This window comes from Anabrus simplex, chromosome 1 (assembly GCF_040414725.1).
Source record: "Anabrus simplex isolate iqAnaSimp1 chromosome 1, ASM4041472v1, whole genome shotgun sequence".
In the NCBI taxonomy this organism is placed as follows: Eukaryota; Metazoa; Arthropoda; class Insecta; order Orthoptera; family Tettigoniidae; genus Anabrus; species Anabrus simplex.
In genome coordinates, this window is record NC_090265.1 from 1,781,060,359 (window position 1) to 1,781,087,464 (window position 27,106).

At 38.3% G+C, this 27,106-nt stretch overlaps 1 protein-coding gene across 1 annotated transcript in view; it reads left to right on the top strand.

The window, feature by feature from the left end:
- LOC136883245 (lysozyme 2) overlaps positions 1-27,106 on the top strand; it is a 73,269-nt gene that overhangs the window by 24,834 nt on the left and 21,329 nt on the right. The window contains exon 2 of the mRNA XM_068229764.1: positions 17,252-17,428. Coding sequence (XP_068085865.1) covers positions 17,252-17,428 — 177 coding nt within the window. The remainder of the gene's footprint in view (positions 1-17,251; positions 17,429-27,106) is intronic.

Genomic DNA, 27,106 nt, shown 5'->3' on the forward strand with positions numbered 1-27,106 from the left:
TACGTACATAACAGACTGTGTGACGAACAGTACTTTAAGGGAATAGTAGCCTGTACTTTGCAATATCGAACCGCTATCATGAACACTTCAAGAGTGCCGTATGAAACGGGCGTATCGCGTCGGACGACATAAATCGCGACGGGCGTAAAAGTTGACACCTCGTCGTACGTGTCCAGGTCCATTGTGCGGTAATTGGACGAAGATTAAAATAGTGTAAATATTAAATTTTTGGGTCTAGGATATTAATTTGTTGTATAAAAGTTAAAGTGTTCAGTGTTAACGTTGTCAATGGTGAAAGTTTTGTGATAATTAAGGTATTAGTGTAAAACGGTAATGTGCCAGGAAATCTTTTGTGAAACTACGCCATCAAGAATGGAGGAGTAAAATGCAGAGAGGGGCCGAAAGGAGCCTCTCATCTGCAAAGCTGTAACGGAATACCGATAACTAAGATGAGTACTAAATTGTAAATAATATTTGGGAAATGTTAGCGTGATGGGAAAAATGGGAATAATTTGATTATACTTGGTTACCTTCTGTAACAAGATGAGTCGCTTAACGACCCCATCCTAAATTTGTAGCACGGACAGTAGTAAATATGACAATGTAAATAATCGGGTCTTTTATGTATTCAGTTTGTTGGAGATGTAAATTTGTATATATAGTGTAGTACGTTAAGTCACGCATGCATTCATATTTCTTTGTAGTCAATAATTGTCTTTCATTTGATTTTGGTTATGATAGTTAAATAAGACCCGATATGTGTTTTTCTGTTTTGTCATTTTAACGAGCTATGTAATGACACTGAAGGAAAATCCAGCTTCGCCATACCAGTTGTGTTTTGTTGTGATTAGTATGTTCATATTTTCAAAGTGAAGTTGTTCAAATTTGTGAGAAGCGATTATAATAATAATATTCCAAGTAAATCATATCTGGAGTTGATTAGTGCCAGAATGAATCGAATTTGTAAAAGGGGTTATGCGTTAAACATATTAAGAGTGGACTACCGTGTAACAAGCGAAAATTAATTTTTTTAAATTAATAATAATAATAATAAAAATAATTAAACTACTTTTTTTGAAGAATTTTTTAAAAATTTAATTTGGAAAAAATAATAATTCATGAGATATTGGAATTTTTAGTGATCAGTGCGTAATAATAAAATTTAAGTGATCAGGTGTTGAGTTTGTCAGAAATCATTTAATGACCGGATGTCGTTTTTAATTCGGAATTAAAGTGTGTGGTAATTTAACTTGATAAATTAATAATATTGAAATGTAGATCGGTGCTAATAATCCGTACATGTTAATGAACGTGTGGTTTAAATTACGGTCCAATATTTTTTTTACGTATAAATGTCGTGTCTTAAAGTTGCAATTCATTAGCCGGAACACGTAGGACTAATATTACGAAACCATGATTGTCAAATTTTGGTAAATATAATTTCAAGATGTTACGATTATTTGTGGAGAATGAACTAAGGCGTAGATCAAAATGAGACAGAAAAATGTTAAAGAATCTGCAGTCAGATAATAAAAGGTCGTACGATGTCAAAAGTGGAATAAATAAGTCAGTTGATAATTCTGTGAGAAATAAATGAATCAAGGAATATTGAGATAGAAAGGAAAATAAATTCCGTACGAGAGACACTTAGGATATTGAAATGAGTGTAAAATGTACGGGCAGTGTCACAGAGAAATACTGAGTTACGTAGCGGGTAGAATTCGAACCCGTGACAGCATGTACGAAATAAATAGACTGCACAGCTATTCGTCGAGATACTACGGATCTAAGGATAATGAGAGTTCAGAGTCCACATAAATGATCGTATATTGTAATCATTGTAATGACGAGCGATGACAATCATGATGTCGTGATAATAATAATAATAAATATTGCAGATAAATGATTGGACCGCCTTAAGTAAATGAGCGTTGATAAAGATGTTAAACGGGAATCTAAATGATAATATGCAACCGATAATAATAATAACAATGTAAGGACGATGTTAAATCATCGCGGTCAGTTTAATAATAATTGTCATAATAATAACAGTAATGATGCCGTTGGTTGATCAGTGAAATAATTATAATTGCGACCGATATCTTAATATATTTGGCGGAAGTGACCGGTTCATTAATAATAATAACCTCTTGAGTGGCGTGAATAATAATAATAAAATCTGGAGTCACCTATTTAATAATAATAATAATAATAATAACCACAAGAGGGATATAATAATAATAATAACATCAATAACCATTTGTGTTTGCATCCCGCATAATAATGACGATATTAATCAAACGTAACAGTGCCAGGAACCGTTGAGTATAATAATAATAATAATAATAATAATAATAATAATAATAATAATAATAATAATAATTTCAAGGATGATAATTAAATGAATTTTCTGACGATAGTGGATTAAATTACTTGGTGACAACATCCCTCGATTCGTATGTTTGAATAATAAGTGTGATAAATATTAGTCATTTGTGACCTCGTTATCGTACGGTTTCCGCACGGTATTTCCCATCGCTTCTCGTTATCTCATCTGTGGCAGTAGTCTACTGAGGCTACTTTGTAACATTTCAGATCATGTGTAAATAAAATGTAAATGCTAATTCATTGGTATGGCATCAGCTGGACATCGTAAGATAGGAACTGTCCGTGGAATCCATTTTTCGTAATTCACGAGAAACATTACCCAGTCCGAGTACCGGTCTCGGAAAAATGTATATAGCCGGAGTACATCATCTTAGTTAAATCGAGAAGCCGACCGTAACATGGGTTATGCTCGGGCTCCCGATAGAAGGAAGCTATATCCTTGAACAACGGTTCGATTCAAATGGAATCGACCCATGAGTTATACTCCACTTGTAATTTCTTTCAGAAGCAACCCAGCAAGATATTGATACCACTTGCGGTATAGCAAGTGATTTGTTTATGTAACATGTGTGGGAATTTAAATATCGTTGCCAAATGTATCAAAGTTTCGTACGTCGGATGGCGTAATAAACTGCTCCTTCTGGCAAATTATTTCAAAGGAAACCATTCTCATAATCTTTTTATTGTAGTTAGATGGTACCCTTTTTAAAGTTAACAGTCACTTCCTAGTCCTATCATGGAGTCCTTAAATTCAAGTTTACAATCGAGTTTTCCCCATTTTAATTTTAAATTGCTCCGTTCATTCCCGTGTTCATTTATGCCGCTATATTTATATTTGATGACTTAAATAATGAACCGACACCCCTGAGATAAATGCTAGTCTGGGACTCGGGAGGTGGACGGGTCCAAAATGGCGCCCAACGTGGGGCTTTAAGAACGGCAGAGAGGGCCTAACAAATGAAGGGAAGAACTACGAGTCATGTTGGTTGACATCAGTAAAATGATGACCAATTGTAGGACATGTTACAGTTGGGCCAGAAGAAATATGGCTGGTTTAAAGTGAGACTTTACTGTGTGCCCACTGGGAAGCTTGAGTGCATTATAAAGAGGCCAATATTATTGCTAATCAATTGTAAATTTTTATACCTTTTTTCAAATTTTATATTTTTAATTTTTGATTTTTATTAATTGATGACCGCATCACGGTCAAGTGTGTGTTCACTTGTAACGTAATATCATGCTAGAGTAAGGTTAGTTTCGAACGGAGCTAGATTTGGCTAGTTTATTAATATAATCCATTGCTAATCTCTTCAAGTTTGGCAATGATTCAAAATTCAATAAGCTCGAAGATTTGATGTTTCTCTTTTTCCCATATGAAATTTAATATTATTTTGGTAATTCAGGACTCCATTTAAATGTCATTGGACATGAGATGAATATTATAAGCAGCTGTGTACTAAGGCTTGAATTGGTAAAAATATTACTGAGCACCAGTTCAAGTTATTATTTAAAAAGTGGTTGAGATGGTATAAATTAAAATTAACGTATTTCAGGGCAGGAGATTTCCAAATTCATCGTTGTTTTTAATGTTGTTGTTGTTGTTGTTATATTGGAGCAGTTTATTGTGAAATCTTAGGCGCAAGCCAGCATTCAAGTTGAATGACCTGCAAATGTAAACAAGTTTAAAAGTCAAAATATTTTTTTCTGTTAAATGAAAGTTAGTGTAGGGGTATAACATCATAGGATAGGGCCTAGACCCAATAGCGTATTCCTTCGTGTGCAGCAAGGTGAGAGGCCGATCGGCCCTTTTGCTTTCTCAAGAAAAGTTATAATGTCTGACGACGGTGGGGAGCGACCCCAGGACATAGTGGTAGATGGACAGGGAGAGGTGAAAGCTCTCACGTTAGAGGACTTAATGCAAGCGTTGGCTGCAAGTATTGGTCCAATTAAACAGGAAATTATTGAACAAATGAAGGCTAATAGTGTTTCAGATAAACAGGAAATTATTTATAAGATAGATCAAGTACAGGCTAATAGTGTTTCACTAGAGAATAAGATAGACCAAGTACAGGCCGCGAGTGTTTCACTAGAGAATAAGATCGACCAAGTACAGGCTGCGTGTGAAGTTAATAAAACAGAACTCAAGGCACAAATAAATGCAGTTCAGGCCGCGGGCGTAGCGATGGGACAAGAACTTAGGGACAAATTAACTCAAGTCCAGGAAGCAGGTCACTTCGCGAAAGATGAATTAAAAGGGCACATGGATTCATACATTACCATCATTAATGAAAGGGTTGACCGCGTTAGAGATGAGGCTCAAATGGAGCGCGCAGAAATTAAGGAGAAATTGAACGCTAGTGTCAAGGAACTCGCCGCTCTACGATTAACTGACAGACAAGACATAGAATCACACATAGAGGAAATTCGGGATGAATGCCGGAAGGAGAATGACATCGTCCGGGGACAAGTAGAAGAAAAGTGCGCGCAGATAGCTGGCACCTTGGACAAGCATGACAAGGGCATGAACGAGATACGTGGGGAAGCTGCACGTACACTTGTAATCGTAGCAGGACTGAAAAACAAAGTCGAGGAGCTAACTGTAAATTTAGAAGACCGTAGCCAGAGAATAACCAAGTGCGAAGACGCAAACTTAGCGTTATTCCAGCGGACGGAAGACCTAATTGAACAGGGCCAATCATTTGCCGACACTGATGTTCGCTTATTAGAACAGTGCAAGGCGTATAATGGGCAAAATTCCGGCACTAAAGAAATGTCAAGTAGTAATCCCGACGGAATGGATGACATCCGAAAAGACTTGGAGATATTGAAGGCTAGGTTGGAACCGTCAGCGTCTAGCCAAGACTTTAACCTCCAATACCGTGAGTACGAACCCCATGATAACCAGGGGATTCATAAGAAAGGGGACCTATCCCAAGCTCACACAAACGGTTTCAAGTTTGAGAACAGAGATGGGTCGTCTACGTCATCGAATGCTATCCCGACATCGGTGGTACACGTCATTAAGATGTCTGATGACAAGCCACCAAGGTTCGATGCCCGTGGGCGTATCACCCCGAAAGGTTTCATCCGGGAAATCGCCGGTTATATAAATGAAAATAAGATACCAGTAGAGCGACAACTGCGAACGGTCGAGAAATTCCTAGACGGAGCACCAGCTGTATGGTTCAGGGCTTTCTTGTATACCTTTGAAGATTTTGAAGGATTTCAGCGGGCTTTTCTCCAAAAGTTCTGGAGCATTCAGGAACAGCAGGAGTTAAGGCTGGAAGTCTACTCCAGACGATATTCAACATCTTCACCCACGAAATTCTCAGATTACTTTGTGGCACAATTTCACAAGCTACGGGAGCTTGATAATCCAATGAGCGAAACAGAATTGATTAGCGCCATTGGAAAACAATTGCCATTCGAGGTCCAACGAATGATGATAGCGTCAAATGTCCAGACGGCTGTCGAAGCGGAGGCTTTGTTACGTCAATTAGACCTCACAACGCATCATTCGAACCCGAGACAAATTAGGAGCAGGGACCAACAGGTGAACAATATCGAACGGACAATCGAACCGAAGACCACTAGTACAAAGAACCAGGGAACTAGTACTGATCCGGAACCTCGTCGAGCATATAATACGGAGTGGAAGCCGCGACAATGGACGAGATCTAGGAATTTTGCGGAAGGCAACCGGCAAACCAACCAAGGTCAATTTCGAGCTGACAGGGGATGCCGTGGATTCCAGAGAAATAATTATAGGCCGTATCCATCTAGAAATCAAGGGAACCCGAGATATTACCAGGGAGGATCTCGTCAGGATAAGGATGACAGATATCAAGAGTCTAGGCGGTACATAGAAGAGCTGAACAAGAGAAAATGGAAGGAGGCGATCCATGGTTGAGGCCGTGATGAGGAAGCGACAGGAGCGGAGAGCTTGCAATTCCAAAGAGCAAGGAAAGGGGGCAGCGACTTGAACCCGAATGCACCGACGTTCGAATCTGAAGAACGGCTCGGGGCGAAAAAAAACGCCGAATTTTAAATGAAGAATGGATCATCGCAGAGGTCGATACATGGGTTGTGACCTCTGATGAATTGATGATCCCGAAATACAAATTTCAAAGGAAATTAAGAGACTACCAGTGATATATACTAGGATCAACCACGTGAGGGTTCGATCACTCATTGATACAGGCGCCAGCGTATCAGTAGTATCCCAAGTTCTGGTAAATGAACTACAATCCAAAGTAAACATCCCGATTATCCCAGTTTCAAATTTGAAGATTCGTGGAATTATCCCGGATAAATCCGTCATATGTAAGAACCAGGCATTATTGGACATCGAAATTGGAAATTCAAAATTTGCTCATACATTTATTATCGTGAATAAAATCAACTATAACTTGATCCTAGGGGCTGATTTTATGACCGAATACCAGGCTGTGATTGATATGGGGGATAACTCTGTCAGATTTAAGCACAGGGAAGGTATCGAGGATACAACCATGAACCCTCAGTCGGAGATAGGAGAGCATGAAGAAATTTGGAATACCGAAGTCATGAATCCGCTTAGGACGGACGAAAGTGTCATGAGTGAGACGGATGATCATGTGACCTCTGATGATTATAAACTATTTTCGGCAGAATTGCAGGAAGGTGAAGTCAACTGTGGGAAAGTTATAGCAGATAAAGTTAATGCAGCTGTAATAGGTCCTGAGGAGAAGGAAAAATTGTTCAAAATTTTAACAAAGCATAGCGACAAGTTTGGCTCAAAACCTGGAAAAATTGAGAACTTTGAATACGAATTAGACGTGAATGATTGGTCCCCGTATAAGAAGAAATTATATTCAATTACCGAGAAATTCTATCCCCAAGTCCGCGAAGCTATTAGAGAAATGGAAGCAAGTGGACTGATATCGAAGTCACCGACGCCATTTTTGAATCCTTTAGTGATAGTAAGGAAACCGGACGGATCAGTACGCATTTGCCTTGATGCACGTGCTATCAACGAGAGTTAGTCCCAGAGTATGAGCAGGCTCCGCCTATTAAAGAGATCCTGAAGAGATTTAAAGATATGGAATATTTTACCACTTTTGACCTGACGTCATCGTTTCATCATATACTGTTGGAAGCTAAATCTAAGTTGTTGACGGGATTCTTATTCGATCAACAGACTTATGTTTTTAAACGTCTCCCGTTCGGTATCAAGAACGCGGGTTCGGTTCTCATTCGGGCTCTTGACCGCAATCTAAGTCCAAAGGTCAAAGAGGCGACTATCATGTATGTGGATGATATCTTGGTAGCTACAAAAACACTTTCGGAACACTTGGAAAATATTGATGAAGTCCTCGCCGATTTAGGAAGGCATAACTTCAAGGTCAACCTATCGAAATCACATTTTTGTCAGAAGGAGGTGTTATTTTTGGGTCACCTTGTAGATGGAGATGGTGTACGACCAAACCCAGTCAAAATTGAGGCCATTAGGATGTTTCCTAAGCCTACTAAAGTAAAACATGTTCGGCAGTTCCTTGGAATGTGTATATTCTTCGCTGATCATTGCCCTGATTACACAACCGTAGTAGCACCATTGCAGGACCTACTTAAGAAAAATAATCGATGGAAGTTGGACCATACTTGTGATGAGGCGTTCGCTCAGACCAAGCAACGATTACTGCATAATGTTAAGCTCGGATACCCTGATTTCAGCCTCAGATTCATAATTCAAACAGACGCCTCAACCATAGGTATAGGAGCCGTATTACTTCAGGAAAACCCCGATGATCCAAGCATAAAGATCTATATTGCCTTAATGAGCCGGAAATTGCGGAAGCATGAGGTAAAGTACACTATCACGGAATTGGAAATGTTGTCTATCGTGAACGCTTTGCAGTATTGGAAGAAGATCGTGTATGGTTTTCAGATTGTTATCCGTACCGATCACAAAGCGCTGACGTTCATTATGAAAACCAATATGGCAAGTGAGAGGGTTAGCCGTTGGGCATTATTTATCCAGCAATTTGATCTAACAGTCGAACATTGCCACGGGAAACTCAATATTTTGGCAGACACATTGAGTCGACATCCAAACCCGAAGGAAGTCGTAATCCACCAAATTGAGTTGATAGAAGAGGATCAGGAGGTCTTAAGGAATCTGAAGGACATAGGAGCGATACAGAAGAGAGATGGGTTCACTAACTTGATGATAGAGTTCGTTAACAAAACATTGCAGCCAGACAATCCACAGTATGACAGAGCTAGTAAATTATCAGCGAGCTACCATTATTTGAATGGGGTTCTTCATAACTTTTTGGATGAGGAACACACGAAACTTCTTATAGTCATACCATCTGAAATGCAAGTACCGGTAGTCAACCATGTACACCGGGTCATTGGACACGGAGGTATAGGGAAGGTTTTGGCAACTATCCAAGAGACATTCGTGTGGGCCAAGATGAACCAAACAGTCCGAAATGTACTACGATCATGCGACGTCTTCCAAAGGATTAAACCTAATCCGTACTTACTTAAGCAATCTCCGCGCCCACTGTTACCTACTGAACCCCGCGAGATATTCGCAATGGACCTGTACGGACCGCTCCCCAATGCCCGTAGGGGAAATCAATTCATCCTTATTAGTTTAGATGTATTCTCTAAATTGGTAGCCTTGTATCCGCTGCAAAAGGCAAATTCTAAAACTGTACTACGAGGAATTACTTCACATATCATTCCACAGATGGGGAAGCCTAAGAAGATCCTTACTGATCATGGTAGTCAGTTCACATCTGCTGCGTTTGCAAATCAATTACGACAACTAGACATTCAGCATGTACTTAGTTCGATTCGCCATCCCGAATCGAATCCATCAGAGAGGATCATGCGAGAGATTGCAAAATTTTGCAGGATCTATTGTTCCGAGGCACATTGGCGGTGGATTGACGTGGTGCCTATTATAACTAAATGTATTAACACCACGATCCACGAAGCAACAGGCCAGATACCGGAAGTGGTTCACTTTAATAGATATCCGGCCAGGCCATGGCATAATGCAGTGGCATGTCCTGCAGATCCACGCGTATCCAGCGAAATTTGTATTAGAAAGACACGCGAACATTTGGAGGCACAAGCAGAACGACGATTGAGAAGGGTAAGGAATAAGCGATTCCACCGTCCGTTGAGGGTTGGCGAGCTCGTTCTAGTGAAGAAGCCTAGTGTATCTAACCCAGAGCAGAAGGTGTACCACAAGTTTTGTAAATTGTTCGTGGGCCCTTTCAAGATTATACAAACTTATGACAACAATGCTTACAAGGTTCAGAGCTTGGATGGAAGTTCAGAGAACATCTATAATGCTGCGAATTTAAAGCTATACCACACGCCAGCAGACCAAAGGGAAGCAGAGGATGAACGAGAGGAAGCAGATGACGAGCCGGAAGAAGATGATGTCGAAGAAGATGATGAAGAAGAAGACGGAAGGGAAGAAGAAGTCCAAGTAATACATACACCAATTGAAGCAAGGCCATGTCCGGAGTGTGGAGAGATAGACAGCGACGTGCAGGAATTTGTCAGTACGATCCATCAAATCGAAAGACAGAACGAGGAGTTAAGGTTCAGGAACCAGATGTTGAGAGATGAAATCAATAGCCGTGGCAGAACAGAGGATCCGATGTCAAATCATGATTGTGATGAGATGGACACCTCATAAAAAATGTCATGATGCTCACTAGATTTTTTTACCTGGGCAAGAGGAAGATGAACCCGAGTGACTTAGGCCCATAGTCAGTCATGATTTGATTGATAAAATAATATATGGTACATTTATTGAAATACAGAAGTATAGTTGAAAATATTTCGTTTATGTAATGTCGAAATAGGAGCGAAGGAAGGACGACAGACTGGAGCCTGACGGATTAGCTCGACACAACAAATTTTAGCTACTTCACAGCAGGGGATCTCATTAGTTGGCGAACAAGGAAATACAGAGTCCACAAATAAGTCTTGGTCAGAAAGAGAAGGGGAGAGTGAACACAAAGGAAGCTCGCTACATGAGTAATACGTTGGGATATTTTTGGCGAACGGAGATTCCGGTGACGTCGTGGAAAATTACAGCGGCTGCCAGTACATTCGCTAGCCTAGGTTCGGGCAGGTGGAGATTTAAATCACGTGACCGCTTGCCGGCCAATCGTAAAAATTTGATGGAAGACTCAGGGATACCATCTTAAGGAATGATGGATGAGATATTCTCGTAACTTCAAAATTAATCAGTAATAAATTATTATGAGTACACGGATCGATGTAATGAATTTATTAGATGTCACGCATGGAAAAATAATCAATAATTATTGGCAAATTAAATAAATTGAAGGCTGGATTTCTTGGAAACCAGACAGCTTGAATGTCATTGGCTGGACGAAGACCACGTTGTGAGGGACGCTTCCAAAGGCGCGAAATGTGAGGAGCTAAATCCACCCGTATCTCCTAAATCTGTGATCACCAGGAGTTCATATTTAATCCAGCAGATATGCTAGCGGAGTGGATTAATTTGATGTAAATTTTAACATCCAATTCGGAGTGCAAGTACCGATATTAAAAATCCACCCCCTCCCTCAGGGGTATGACGTCAATGAATCCGCGGGAGAAAGCTTCATCCATATATACGGGACAAGGGATCCTCGCCAACACACTTGAACTGAATCTCTGGAGCTGAACTGTCGGTCGCAGCTAACTTCGAATTTTACGGGCATACAGTAACTCAACATTTAATGGCGCGAGCATCCGCCAGTGTTAGTAAAATGTGATCGCGCTCAAGCAACATGAACTGGAAATAGTTAACGTAGGACAGTGTTTGTCAGTTATAAATATCAGTGAAGTAAATTAATTGCACTGCAAGAGAGTAATATAAATTGTACCACAATAAGTACGTACATAACAGACTGTGTGACGAACAGTACTTTAAGGGAATAGTAGCCTGTACTTTGCAATATCGAACCGCTATCATGAACACTTCAAGAGTGCCGTATGAAACGGGCGTATCGCGTCGGACGACATAAATCGCGACGGGCGTAAAAGTTGACACCTCGTCGTACGTGTCCAGGTCCATTGTGCGGTAATTGGACGAAGATTAAAATAGTGTAAATATTAAATTTTTGGGTCTAGGATATTAATTTGTTGTATAAAAGTTAAAGTGTTCAGTGTTAACGTTGTCAATGGTGAAAGTTTTGTGATAATTAAGGTATTAGTGTAAAACGGTAATGTGCCAGGAAATCTTTTGTGAAACTACGCCATCAAGAATGGAGGAGTAAAATGCAGAGAGGGGCCGAAAGGAGCCTCTCATCTGCAAAGCTGTAACGGAATACCGATAACTAAGATGAGTACTAAATTGTAAATAATATTTGGGAAATGTTAGCGTGATGGGAAAAATGGGAATAATTTGATTATACTTGGTTACCTTCTGTAACAAGATGAGTCGCTTAACGACCCCATCCTAAATTTGTAGCACGGACAGTAGTAAATATGACAATGTAAATAATCGGGTCTTTTATGTATTCAGTTTGTTGGAGATGTAAATTTGTATATATAGTGTAGTACGTTAAGTCACGCATGCATTCATATTTCTTTGTAGTCAATAATTGTCTTTCATTTGATTTTGGTTATGATAGTTAAATAAGACCCGATATGTGTTTTTCTGTTTTGTCATTTTAACGAGCTATGTAATGACACTGAAGGAAAATCCAGCTTCGCCATACCAGTTGTGTTTTGTTGTGATTAGTATGTTCATATTTTCAAAGTGAAGTTGTTCAAATTTGTGAGAAGCGATTATAATAATAATATTCCAAGTAAATCATATCTGGAGTTGATTAGTGCCAGAATGAATCGAATTTGTAAAAGGGGTTATGCGTTAAACATATTAAGAGTGGACTACCGTGTAACAAGCGAAAATTAATTTTTTTAAATTAATAATAATAATAATAAAAATAATTAAACTACTTTTTTGAAGAATTTTTTTAAAATTTAATTTGGAAAAAATAATAATTCATGAGATATTGGAATTTTTAGTGATCAGTGCGTAATAATAAAATTTAAGTGATCAGGTGTTGAGTTTGTCAGAAATCATTTAATGACGGGATGTCGTTTTTAATTCGGAATTAAAGTGTGTGGTAATTTAACTTGATAAATTAATAATATTGAAATGTAGATCGGTGCTAATAATCCGTACATGTTAATGAACGTGTGGTTTAAATTACGGTCCAATATTTTTTTTACGTATAAATGTCGTGTCTTAAAGTTGCAATTCATTAGCCGGAACACGTAGGACTAATATTACGAAACCATGATTGTCAAATTTTGGTAAATATAATTTCAAGATGTTACGATTATTTGTGGAGAATGAACTAAGGCGTAGATCAAAATGAGATAGAAAAATGTTAAAGAATCTGCAGTCAGATAATAAAAGGTCGTACGATGTCAAAAGTGGAATAAATAAGTCAGTTGATAATTCTGTGAGAAATAAATGAATCAAGGAATATTGAGATAGAAAGGAAAATAAATTCCGTACGAGAGACACTTAGGATATTGAAATGAGTGTAAAATGTACGGGCAGTGTCACAGAGAAATACTGAGTTACGTAGCGGGTAGAATTCGAACCCGTGACAGCATGTACGAAATAAATAGACTGCACAGCTATTCGTCGAGATACTACGGATCTAAGGATAATGAGAGTTCAGAGTCCACATAAATGATCGTATATTGTAATCATTGTAATGACGAGCGATGACAATCATGATGTCGTGATAATAATAATAATAAATATTGCAGATAAATGATTGGACCGCCTTAAGTAAATGAGCGTTGATAAAGATGTTAAACGGGAATCTAAATGATAATATGCAACCGATAATAATAATAACAATGTAAGGACGATGTTAAATCATCGCGGTCAGTTTAATAATAATTGTCATAATAATAACAGTAATGATGCCGTTGGTTGATCAGTGAAATAATTATAATTGCGACCGATATCTTAATATATTTGGCGGAAGTGACCGGTTCATTAATAATAATAACCTCTTGAGTGGCGTGAATAATAATAATAAAATCTGGAGTCACCTATTTAATAATAATAATAATAATAATAACCACAAGAGGGATATAATAATAATAATAACATCAATAACCATTTGTGTTTGCATCCCGCATAATAATGACGATATTAATCAAACGTAACAGTGCCAGGAACCGTTGAGTATAATAATAATAATAATAATAATAATAATAATAATAATAATAATAATAATAATAATAATAATAATAATTTCAAGGATGATAATTAAATGAATTTTCTGACGATAGTGGATTAAATTACTTGGTGACAACATCCCTCGATTCGTATGTTTGAATAATAAGTGTGATAAATATTAGTCATTTGTGACCTCGTTATCGTACGGTTTCCGCACGGTATTTCCCATCGCTTCTCGTTATCTCATCTGTGGCAGTAGTCTACTGAGGCTACTTTGTAACATTTCAGATCATGTGTAAATAAAATGTAAATGCTAATTCATTGGTATGGCATCAGCTGGACATCGTAAGATAGGAACTGTCCGTGGAATCCATTTTTCGTAATTCACGAGAAACATTACCCAGTCCGAGTACCGGTCTCGGAAAAATGTATATAGCCGGAGTACATCATCTTAGTTAAATCGAGAAGCCGACCGTAACATGGGTTATGCTCGGGCTCCCGATAGAAGGAAGCTATATCCTTGAACAACGGTTCGATTCAAATGGAATCGACCCATGAGTTATACTCCACTTGTAATTTCTTTCAGAAGCAACCCAGCAAGATATTGATACCACTTGCGGTATAGCAAGTGATTTGTTTATGTAACATGTGTGGGAATTTAAATATCGTTGCCAAATGTATCAAAGTTTCGTACGTCGGATGGCGTAATAAACTGCTCCTTCTGGCAAATTATTTCAAAGGAAACCATTCTCATAATCTTTTTATTGTAGTTAGATGGTACCCTTTTTAAAGTTAACAGTCACTTCCTAGTCCTATCATGGAGTCCTTAAATTCAAGTTTACAATCGAGTTTTCCCCATTTTAATTTTAAATTGCTCCGTTCATTCCCGTGTTCATTTATGCCGCTATATTTATATTTGATGACTTAAATAATGAACCGACACCCCTGAGATAAATGCTAGTCTGGGACTCGGGAGGTGGACGGGTGCAATATGAATATAAACTTTGTATTCAAGAGGACAAATTGAGGCAAATATTCGTTTATAGGAAGGGGAGTTAGGGATTGGAGCAACTTACCAAGGGAGATGTTCAATTAAATATCCAATTTCTTTGAAGTCATTTAGGAAAAGGCTAGGAAAACAACAGATAGGGAATCTGCCACCTGGGCGACTGCCCTAAATGCATATCAGTGGTGATCGATTTTTTAATTAAGGCCTCGGCCATTTCCTTTCTACTATTGGTCCTTTCCTACGCCAGCGTTGCCATAAGACCTATCTGTGTCAAGTTCTTCAAAAACTAATAAAAGTGGATAACTGTTGACGTATTCATTGTGGTTATTCCAACAACATGGGCCAAGGTGTACCCAACGGAAGGCCGGTTTCTGATACAAGTCTTTAACAAGTTTTATTGTAATAAACTGCATTAGTATATTTCAATGTAAACACCCGGAGCCTGGTTTAGGGTGGGTTTTCATTTGAGATTGACTGGGAGAATAACTTTCGATATCCGCTCTCAGGTGTTTGTCCATTTGAGTGTTAATTTCGGCCCGAATAATTATCGAGAGTACCCGGAGAGTCACTCGCCAAGATAGCTTTCACGAGTTTTCGTTACACTCTGTCCACTTGTGCACCTGCAGAGATTGGAGAGCAATCGAAATGTCATCACACTACTACTGACAAGTCACAGAAGCTGTGATTATTTTCTGTAAAAAAAATCTACTTTGGTAATTGTCATCTGTCCCGCTACCACTCTTTCTGTTTTTCAATTTTTTCAATTCTTGAGATACTTTAAACAATAGAGAGCATCACATTATTAATTAATTTAAATATTGTAAATATGCATTATAGTACATACTTGTTATTATAATAATAATCAGGCTACAATCATTATAATATATTTACTTCCATACAATTTGATGTGATTGTAATAAAATATAAACTAGCAATTTACTTTTAATTAAACTATATTAAATAGACTTACCTGACTCCTTACGTTATGAAGTTTCCTTTGAACTTCAACTCAGGAAACGAAAACTTCACTCCTATTTCCTCTTAAGTGTTATGTTTCTTCACCCTGTCACGGTAATCGGTACCTTTCACATTCCACAAAATCTTTCGACTTTCATACATTTCAAATAACAGTTTTGTTTCCTCCGGTGACCAATTTTTAGTCACCTTTAAATTGAAAATAGAACCAGAAGTCTCGATAGCTTCGCCACAATTCGAGCACAGTTCGCATCTGGAGAGCTAATCTCCGAGAGGGCCGGGGAGCACGTGTCGACTAGCGAGCGAGTTGAGACAAGCTAGCTCTCGGGGAGTTGCGAGGGAATTTCCGTTAGTTGCTCTCGGCACTGTGTCCATTGGCGAGTAACTGCTATCGAGAGGGGCCGGGCATTTTAAGAAAGCCAGAATGAGCTATTGGGAAGGAAGCATTAGACTGGAATCCCCACGGAGCATGAAGACATGGGGGGCGGAGGAAGGCATGGAGGAGATCAGTGGAGGAGGGGAGTGTAGAGGAAGGGAAGAGACTGACAGGCACCATAATGAAATGGAGGAATTTTGCTTCACCCCTGTGCTGCAAAAGGAGTAGCAGGAGATGCGTGAGTGAGTGAGTGAGTGAGTGAGTGAGTGAGTGATATTTCAACGAAACCACCTTGCCGAGATGGTAAAGACGTGCTCGATACTCACCTGTAAGGACGTGGATTCGATTCCCGTCAGAAGTTAGAAACCGGATTTATATGTTCATATTTCGAGGTGCATGATGACATAACCTACAATAAAATTAGTAACAAGGTAGAATGTAGTAATTACCCCTATCCCTGGCCTCTGTGGTCACGATATCAAAAGTCACGTCAAACTACATAGGCTTGCTTACGACTTTACCAATTTCTTGATTTGTAGGAATCTACAAGTAAGTGGAAGCTATATCAGACTTAGGTAGCGCTCTGTGATCGCCAAATCAAGTTATGCATTATGCCTCCCTTGATTTCATCATCCTTCTTCTTTAAAAGTATTCTTTAAGACTCTACTCCCCTTCGGGACTGATAGACTAATAAATTATGCTGTTTTTCCCCTTAAGACAACAATCACCATCCCCACCCGGTTTACTTTATTCAAGAACTGAAAGTCCGAAGAAAAGCAGCTCGATTTGATCTAGGTGATTTCCGACGAAAGAGTAGCGTTACAAAAATGTTGCAAAATTTGGGCTGGGAAGGCTTGAGAGAAATGAGACGAGCTTCTCGTCTAAGTGGTATCTTCAGAGCTTTCAGTGTAGAGATGGCGTGGAATGACATCAGTAGACGAAGGTGGTGTCTTTAAAAGTAGGAAAGATCACAATATGAAGATAAAGCTGGAATTCAGAGGGGCAAATATTCGTTTATAGGAAGAGGAGTTAGGGATTGAAATAACTTACCAAGGGAGATGTTCACTAAATTTCCAATTTCTTTGCATTCATTTAATAAAAGACTATGAAGACAACCGATAGGGAATCTACCACCTGGGCGACTGCCCTGAATGCATATCAGTAGAGATTGTTTACGGCTCTTCTCTTCTGGATCATCCTGGAAGAGGTAGGCTAATATCTTCCCGAATTAATCCTTAATAATTGTCCGTAATATGCTATGTTTCAGTGTATGTATCCAACTTGCACTCAGCCTGCCTGCGATGTCTGTGTGAAGCTGCCTCAGGATGTAACATGACTCTGTACTGCCGCAGCGGCTACTGCGGGCCTTTCTACATCTCTAGAGTGTACTGGGTGTCTGCAGGGAGACCCGTGACTAAGTATGATGATCCAGAACGAGACGCAGGTAAGGTTATTTGATCTGAGACATTAGTGGGCTCAGTGTAATTTAACTACTCTTGAACGTTTTTCAGTTCTAAAATTATTCTTGTACCCACCCGTAAGCGGATTGGTACGCGCTCCGTACTTGTCCGCATCCGTAACCCCATGAAAGTATTGGAAAAGCGGTGGAAAACGGAATTAAAACAAATATGGTTGAGGGCTTACTCTATCTCATATGGCTCCTCTTTATCATCTTTCCTCCTTCTTCTTCTTCTACTTTAGGAAAAACAGTAGAGGAAGTTCTAGAGCAGTTGCTGAGGGCTAACTTGATCAAATATGGTTCATTCTATCCTTCTTATTTTCTTCCTCTTCTTCTTTCCCTTCCTTCCTTCTCCTTTAGGAAAAGTAGTGAAGAAAGAAAGAAAACGAAAATTGCTGATGGCTTAGTCGATCTAATATGGCGTCTTCTTTTCTTCCTTTCATTCTACCTTGTTGTTGTTGTTGTTGTTTTTCTCATTCTTCTTAAGGAAAGCTGTGAAGTAGGAAAAAAATAAAAATAACAGTTGCTGAGGGCTTACTCGATCCTTCCTCCATTCTTCTCCTTTTCCTTCTCTTTTAAGAAAATCGAGGGGAAAGGAAAAGAACAATGGATGAGGGCTTATTGAATGAAATATGAACTATTAGTTTTCCTTGTTCTTCTTCTTCTTCTTCTTCTTCTTTAGGAAGACAGTTTTCTCTTTTTTTTTTTGCTAGTTGCTTTACGTCGCACCGACACAAATAGATCTTATGGCGACGATGGGACAGGAAAGGGCTAGGAGTGGGAAGGGAGCGGCCGTGGCCTTAATTAAGGTACAGCCCCAGCATTTGCCTGTTGTGAAATTAGGAAACCTCGGAAAGCCATTTTCAGGGCTGCCGACAGTGGGGTTCGAACCTACTATCTCCCGAATACTTTATACTGGCCGCACTTAAGCGACTGCAGCTATCGAGCTCTGTAGAAAGACAGAAAGAGAACAGGTGATGAGGACTTACTCGATCAAATATGGCTCCTGTTTTCCTTTCCTTCTTCTTTCTTCTTTAGGAAAAGAAGTGGGAGGAAAGAAAGAAAACAGAAGAGTTATTGAGGGCCAACTCGAACAAATATGGCCCCTTCCTTTTCTTTTCTTCTTTTTTTCATCTTCTGATTACAATACCTCATTCGTTGCAGATAAGGCTATTTCACTTTTGTTCGTGGCATTTCGGAACAGTCCTGTAGAAGGCATTTCGACTCCAGTCTATAACACCAACAGTTGGCGGATTCCTATCAATGTCAGTGAACATGGCAGCTGGGTGTATATGGGTTAAGAAGTTTTAAAGGGAGGAGGAACACTTTTATATATCAAAATATTTTATATTTATTTCTTTTTTTTTTGGAGATGTCACTTCCACTTCGTAGGATATGTTAAATATTTGTCAGTTGGTACGTCCGTCGCACTCAGTTATTTTTCGTATTTTTAAAATTTAAATCAGGACCCGAAAGAGTTGGAAGCTCGCATTGAGGGGAAGAGCACATTAAAGTAATAATTACATCCTAGCATTAATTCTAAGAATGAAATACACTGAATGACAATATTCAGCTATGCAACTGCTAGTAGTAATACAATTTTAACACAAGTTGATAATTTATCAGTAAATAGGTACCCAGTAAATATTCTTTTGTTTTTGTCTTAAAGGCAACCAGAAAGTGGATTTGTACTTAGTCTGATAGATTCTGGTATAAAATTAAAGGTTTAAACATAGGATATGTATTCCGTATTTCGTTGAATTGGATTGTGGGAGTGTCGAGTATCATACTTATGAATCCGTTCGTTAAAATTTACATGAAGATTACAGTGACTTAAGTTAGCTTTTATCTTGTACATGAAAATATTGGATGATTATTTAATGCCGACTTCTAGAGGGCATATGTTTGATACTTTACATATTTTGGAAGTAGGTGTTAATGGATGCACTCAATATATCTGTGGTACTAAGGCAGAACCAGATTATGTCCAAAAACCTGATTTTTCAGGAGACGCATTTTAAAGTTGGCGAGATTATCCAAAATCAGTTTTAATTCCGATTAGCTCGTATTTGTTGTGGCAAGGTCATCAAAGTGTTTTCAACCATTCTGTGTGGGCAGTGTTGTAAAACTTGCAAAGGCAGCGAAGATACTTTCACTCATTGGACATATCGTGTTTTTCCTCCGTAGATTCAATACAAAATGTTTCTTTGTGCTAGCGACATATACATTGTTATCCATACAGAGTTTTGCCATCTTAAGTCTCGTTACTCTATATACATATTGATATTAGAAACACAGATATAAATAATGCGAATGGCTATATTTTGTAAAGTCTGTAATGGTTTCAAACCATATTGTTAGAAATTTTGCATGGCAGTGGATTTTATTTCTATAAGCATCATGCTCCAGGTCCTTTTCTTTGATGCAAGTAATTTAACCAAAATGTATGACCAGTATTGAAAAACAGAAAAACAGGTTCGAAAGGTAGGGATTAAGGTAATATATTTATCGACTGAATATCTTAACGATTCTAGAGCATACACCAATTACTCTGGAGCGCCATTATGTGTAGATTAAGACCAGTTTTACGATCAGATGCGTGTCCTAACGTCAACCCTATGTGAAGAGATGTATTCACTATTCTGTCTTTCTGTGGTTGTTGGTAGTGTGATGTAATGTATACTAAGATGAACAACAACACCCAATCACCGAGTTTGAGGAATTAAACGGACGTGGTTAATTCCTGGCTGGCTCTCTGAACCGGAGGCTACTACGCAAACTATTCACCCAAGGAACCGAGCAATATTTTGTTGATGGATAAATAATTAAATTATTCCAGAAAATATCGCGAAAATATTCTGTGAGTTTTAGCTTTTATAGTGCAGAACATTGTTAACAGCAAATAATTAATATGCGAATTTGTTAAACAATAATAGGAAATTGCTAAACTTCTTAAAAATCTGAACATTATGTCACAAATAGTAATGATGAGCTCTATGGGCGAAACGCTGCAAAGACGCACGGTTTTAATAACCCAAAAGATTATTGCTATGATTTTTAACATGGATATGGTTTTGCGCTCGGGTTTTATCTGGAATTAGCGTAGACAATTAGCGTAAACACCGTAGTAACCAGTGTTCGTCATCTGTCTATACTAAGTTATCGTCTTCTTCGTCTCACGTGTGCGAGAACACTGCCTTCTATACAAATGGCGCAATGTTTCAAGTGAGTTTCCACTTTATTTGACTGGCGTTAGCAAAGCCCCTTACACACGGTTGCGTCACCGAAGGCAGCAGAATTTGTCTCATAAAGTATTGCGAATAATTTTGGCCATAAAATCGTGTGCTAAATTCAGTGGCCATATTCTTGGACGTAGATCACGATGCTACATATTTATCGGAACTCCTTTTATCTACCCTGTGGGTGGAGTGCATGCCGTAAGAGAGGAACGACCAAACAATCTGTACTTGTTCTCTCGACTCCCAAGACCAAAACGCACCCAAGATTCTATACTTTTCCGTGTTGCGGACATATTTACACATATCTTTTCTATCTGTGGCTGTGAAAGTCGTAATTGGCATGGAGAATGCATATTTTGATACTGGAGAAACATTTCTCCTCTAGCAGGTGATGTATTCACAAAGACGCACACAAAATGCTGTCAGTTGTGAACTCTACCTCATTCACAAATTATATGTATATCTTCTACAAGCTGCCATCATAACAAAACACTACACGAAGAATCAGAAGAAGACTGCAACAGATGCAAGTCAACGACCAAGTCAACAAAACCAATTCATATACTGTACCCTGATGAGATAGGCCTAGTTTCATGATTTGGTTTTTTTGAAAATAAATACAGATATATAGGAATATTAAATTGAATACAGTGTCAGTTTTGTGTGGACGGGAGAATTTCAACATAGCCAGCCGTGCGCGCGACAAGCCGTCGCCACAGTTAAGCTTGTCATGATGGGGAGAAGGTTTCCTGGTCAAAAGATAAGGATTAAATCTAGAGCTCACAACAACAGAATAATGACTACGAGGAAGTGAAAGAGTATATATTTCGGACCAAGGGCGAGCAGATGTATCACCAATACCGAGAATATGACGTACCAGTTTTTCCACGCCCCGAGGCATTTGGTGTTGTCACGTTACAAGGAGGAGATTTCAAACTAACCGAAGCGGTGTTGACCAATGGGAAAATTTATCATAGGCCCGCAGATAAACCAACATAAGAAAAACTCAGAGTGAACTCCAGTTAGCTTCTCCGATAACAATAATTAAATTATTCCAACCACATAATTGAATAGAGGGGATTTTTGTGATATCATTCCCGTGTTGATTAATTGTAACCGTAATAAATTAAAGTAATGAATTCGTGGAAATGACCCACGCTATCTCGCCATTGGTCGAGATGAGCACGCCATCAGGGACGCCGAGTTAGCGCGCGAAAGGTGGAGGACAGGAATTAAGTGATATTTCCATGATCACCGAACGATATGAGTTCAGAATACGACACATGAATGTGTATCGCCAGTGTATTAAGTAGGATAAAGCAAGAGATCCAAATCCACCTGCATATGCCGATTTAGTATAACCAACCCCCCTCTCCAGGATATGACCGCGGATGACCCCGGCGGGAAACCATATCGTCCATAAAAGTCCAGTAGTGGGACCTCACATCACCCAGTCGTTTGAAGTCACCAGTTGTGACCGGTCGAACCTCACATCACTTAGTTCTTACCAGTCACCCGTCGTTATCGGTCACCAGTCGTGTCACTCGTATGAAGTAGTTGAGACTCTGACACGATGACTCTGTAAGTCAGTACCTCGGGACACATTCGAAGTCAGTTAGAGCTGAAAGTGCGTGAGTTATTAGGAGAATTAAGACGAACAGTGAGATTATCCATAGTACCGAGTGTAAATAATCAGTACAACTGTATGTTGAATTTAATAAATGTCATGTGATTAAATAATTAACGGAACGCCGATAGTACCTTTGGAAGGCAGTGTGCGGAGCCTGAAGTAAATAGCTCAAGATAGACGGTGAATAACCATCCGAACAGGGAACTATAGGAGTTAGGCGATTATCAAGACGGCTTAGAAATAAACCAGGAAGTGCCGATTGAAGACGCGATACGCGCCGGTTCAAATGAACGACATTTCGTCGTAATGTGTCACGACGTGTGTTTCGGGCGTATATGAAGAGTATATTGTGCGAGTGTCAGGTGTCTAGGAGCACCTATAAGTATTTTCTTGTTATTAGTATTCTTGTATAAAATAGTGTAATAAGGTGGTAATCATGGGTAGTCACCCAGAAGTGTTTTATTGTGTTAAATTTATATTGTGCGGAATGATGGACGAGTAAATCGCCATGGGGCCGTAAGGCCTATATCTCATCCGCTACGAGACAATGGAATTCTACATAGGAATGAGTACACAAATTTGATATTTGGGGGATGTTATCGCGACTAAACGGGGTTCAGTGTAAATTAATTATGGTTACTTAACATGGTCCGCCTCCCGAGTCCATGATTTTATTTTTTTGTTAGACGGACGAACTAATTTATATTAACGTAATAATGGGTTAGATTAATTAATTTGAGTATTTGTTTGTTGTATATAATGTAAATATGGGATATATTTCTTTCAATTAATGCATGCTGTTTGTAATACTTTGACTTAAGTTCATTTCAAGTGTTAAATTTTTTTTTGTGCTAACCCATTTATTTGATTTCATTCACTGCGGTGATCATTTGTATTTTAATTAGGAATAATTTCTATTAGACGGCCAGATTATGAAAGAGCCAGAGTATGCAAAATTTGTGTTGCGTACGGAAGGTCATTAAAATACTAATAATAATAATGTTTGTGAGTTGACAAAGGAAAGTAAATTAATAATAATATTTGTGCGTTTGCGAGTTAAAGTATAATAATAATAATGACAGTGCCTCGTGAGTTAGCCAGTGCAAATATAATAATCAATGTGGAGATGACATGTAGCGTTAAAGACTTTCATTCGCGTAATCAGTTTGATTTTACGTAAATTGTTGATTTCACGTTTTTGGACTTTATTTTAACCATTAAAATTTGTTTAAAAGCGATAGAGGCACGTGAATTAGAATGGTCACGATATGTTAAGAGCCCAGAGTGGTTTGAGCCCATATTTAGAGTTGGAAGTCATGAGGGACGAATATCCGGCGTGAAATAAATTGAGCCGTATTGTTTGTAATGATGAAATAGATGAATCTCAATGCCTAAGATGATATAAAATGCATATGCCGGTGTTATTAGTGGTAGAATCCACGCACCGAGGATTAATTTATGAATTAAATGTTTGAAGAGTTCCGAAAAAAGGAAATGGACTTCAAATTGGAAGGAATAATTTAGCAATCGCCGGCATTGGAGGTATTTGCCCAGCCGCGATGTGCCATAAGTTGTGAGATGTATCTTGGGAGGACGTGTGTCCCCATATAAAATTAACGGCAGTACGAAATTAAAGGTACGGTCCCGAATACCGTGTTGTCCCGACCAATATAAAGCAGATCTCAGTGGTTCATAACGGGATTTAACATATGTGACTAAATTCTAAAGAGTGGAAATTAAAATATCATCTTTCCATTTTTAATAATAATAATAATAATCATACTCCAAGTGAGTCTTGTCGTAAATCAATTGCTTAGTGCCAAAGTAGACTGAAATTGTGAAGGTTTATGCATTTAACCATAAATATCGCTAACGGTAGTGTAAACGTGAAATAATAATAATAATAATAATAATAATAATAAGTTAAATAAATATTTGAAGAAGAAGAATTTACTTTTTATATTTTGGACATAATAATGATGTTGGGAGTAGAAATGAAAAAATTGAGATTTTTAACTAATAATAATAATAAATAAAATATTTGAAGAAGAAGAAGAAGAAGAAGAAGAACCATTGAAGCTACTTTTTTATTTTATTTTTTTGATGAGAATAATAAGAGCGAGAAGTTGAAGTATTATAGCGAGGATGATTCATTGTTACGAATATTATAATAATAATAATAATAATAATAATAATAATAATAATAATAATAATAATAATAATATTTTATGAGGAAGCTGATCATTAAATTGTGCGGATAAATTAGGAGGAAGAACGACCCTTCGTTTGAAACGTCGGCAAGGGTTGGCATACAATCAACCCGGAGACAAATGATTATAATCAAATATAGGATTATAATTGAAATTAATGATAATAATAAATTAATTGATGGTAGTCACAGAATATAATAATGATCAGATAAAGAATGGTAATAATATTATCTAATAATCGTAGGAGGATATGATAGGGACAGTCGTCCTGTGTCGAACTGCTCAGAACCAGATGTTGGGTTTTCCCGGGGAGATTGTTAGCGGTAGATACGAAAATAACCCACGGACGGCACATGTCTTCATTGTCAGAGCATAGTAATGAACCTTTCCGTACGTCTTGTCGTATTGACAAGTGTAAATATTGAAATAGGCTTTGAGTTAATGAGCTCTACCTGGCGTGTTTGTGAATCTGGAAATAATAGGCTAGAATTTGTCCGTACTATAAATTCCCGTTTTTCGAGGCGATAACATTTCCACGGTGGGTGTCCGGCTCACCAGAATGTACATACCGGAAGTGTCTCATGTCCAAACGGAACGAGGAGACGACAGTAAAAAGTTACTGTCGTGCCTTCGTCTCCGAAAGAAGATCTCCAGCGGTGAAACGTCAAATCATACGGATGTGAATTCGATCCCCAGTAACCAATTGGGGCGAATTCACCAAATGTTTTACACTACCAGAGTAGTGAGGTAAAATCCAAGTAGTATGTCATTTATTTTTCAGGATGAAAGTGTCCCAATGTAAAATTGTCATCATGTGTATTTTGCTAAATAAGTGAATAAATTGCTCCTCATTGCAATTTCAATAGGAAACAGTTTCCATATCTTTTCATTGTAGTTAGTCCAGTATGCCCAAGGAATTTAAGTTGTCACTTCCCAGTCCTATTGTGGAGTCAAAAGGTTGTATCCATGAATGAGTCGTTCCCCGTAACCTTAATTTGCATGCCCCGTTCATCCCTGTGTTCATTTGATGCGCCGATATTAATTTGATTTCTTTATATACTAATTTTTTTATCGTTTCCGAACTGATCACCCCTGAGATAAATGCTAGTCTGGGACTCAGGAAGTGAGCGGGTGCAATACTTGACTTCAAACACTCGGTTAACATGACTTCCACACAAGTCTCATTAAAACAACTCCACTCACTCCTCAAGACTGCCTCTTTATATACGTTGCCTGGCCAGGCTTCTAGAAGAATATGACATAACATGCATTGTCGTAAATTCGAGAGTCTCCAATAGCGTATTTAAAATGTGAGGAACTGTGTACATAAATTTAGTCGCGCATTGCTTTGTTCTAGACTTATTCATTGTGTTGCATTAAGTTACATTGGATTGTACATCATATATACAGGTAATAATAAATTTTATAATATTAATTACGTGTTATTACATTAAATAAACTCATATTAATGTATACACACCACATGTTTCATGACATAACCTCACAAATGATACGACGACTATGATTATAAGGTTTGTACACAACTACGTATACATGATACTATGGAGTGGGTATGTGGGAAAATGATAGTGGGATTTCTAGATCCTAATGTGTGGGTAGGAGACAAGGATATGCTCTCAGATGGCCTTCACGTAAACCGCAGTGGTACATATAAGTTAGGAAACCTGTTTAGAAGGGTTATAAGGAGGTACATTCAGGGAAACGGGGTGTTCTAGGGAGCGGTGTTAAGCGAACAGGGGACTGGAAATCAAGTAGGGATGACATAAAAATGTTAGTGCTCAACTGTAGAAGCATTGTAAACAAAGGAATCGATTTAAGTAATTTAATAGATATATACTTACCAGATATTGTAATAGGAGTTGAATCATGGCTGAGAAATGATATAACGGATGCAGAAATATTCTCACGGAAATGGAGTGTGTATCGTAGAGATAGGAATGGTAGGAGGGGCAGTATTCATTGTGGTGAAAGAAGAATTTGCAAGCTAAGAAAAAGTTAAGGACGAAAAACATGACATTCTGGGTGTAAAGTTCATCTCTAAAGATAATAGGCAACTTGATGTCTTTGGAGTGTACAGACCGGGAAAGGGTGGCGCTGACGCTGATTCAGAATTATTTGATAAGACAATCAGCTATGTTGGAAATGATACGGAAAGGAATGTGATAGTAGCAGGTGATCTCAATTCACCAAATGTCAATTGGGAAGGTAATGAGAACGACAGGAAGCATGAACAACAAATGGCAAATAAGTTAATATGGGAAGGACAGCTGATTCAGAAAGTGATGGAACCAACCAGAGGGAAGAATATTTTGGATGTGGTGCTGATAAAACCAGATGAACTCTATAGAGAAACCGAATAGATGGTATTAGTGATCACGAGGCTGTTTTTGTCGTAGTTAAAAAAAATGTGAAAGAAAGGAAGGTATTAAAATTATTACTATTAGGCAGTACCATATGGCTGATAAAACGGGCATGAGGGAGTTTTTAAAAGTATGATCGCTGGAAAATTGTAAAAAAAATATAAACAGACTCTAGGATGAGTTTAAAGCAATTGTTGATGAAT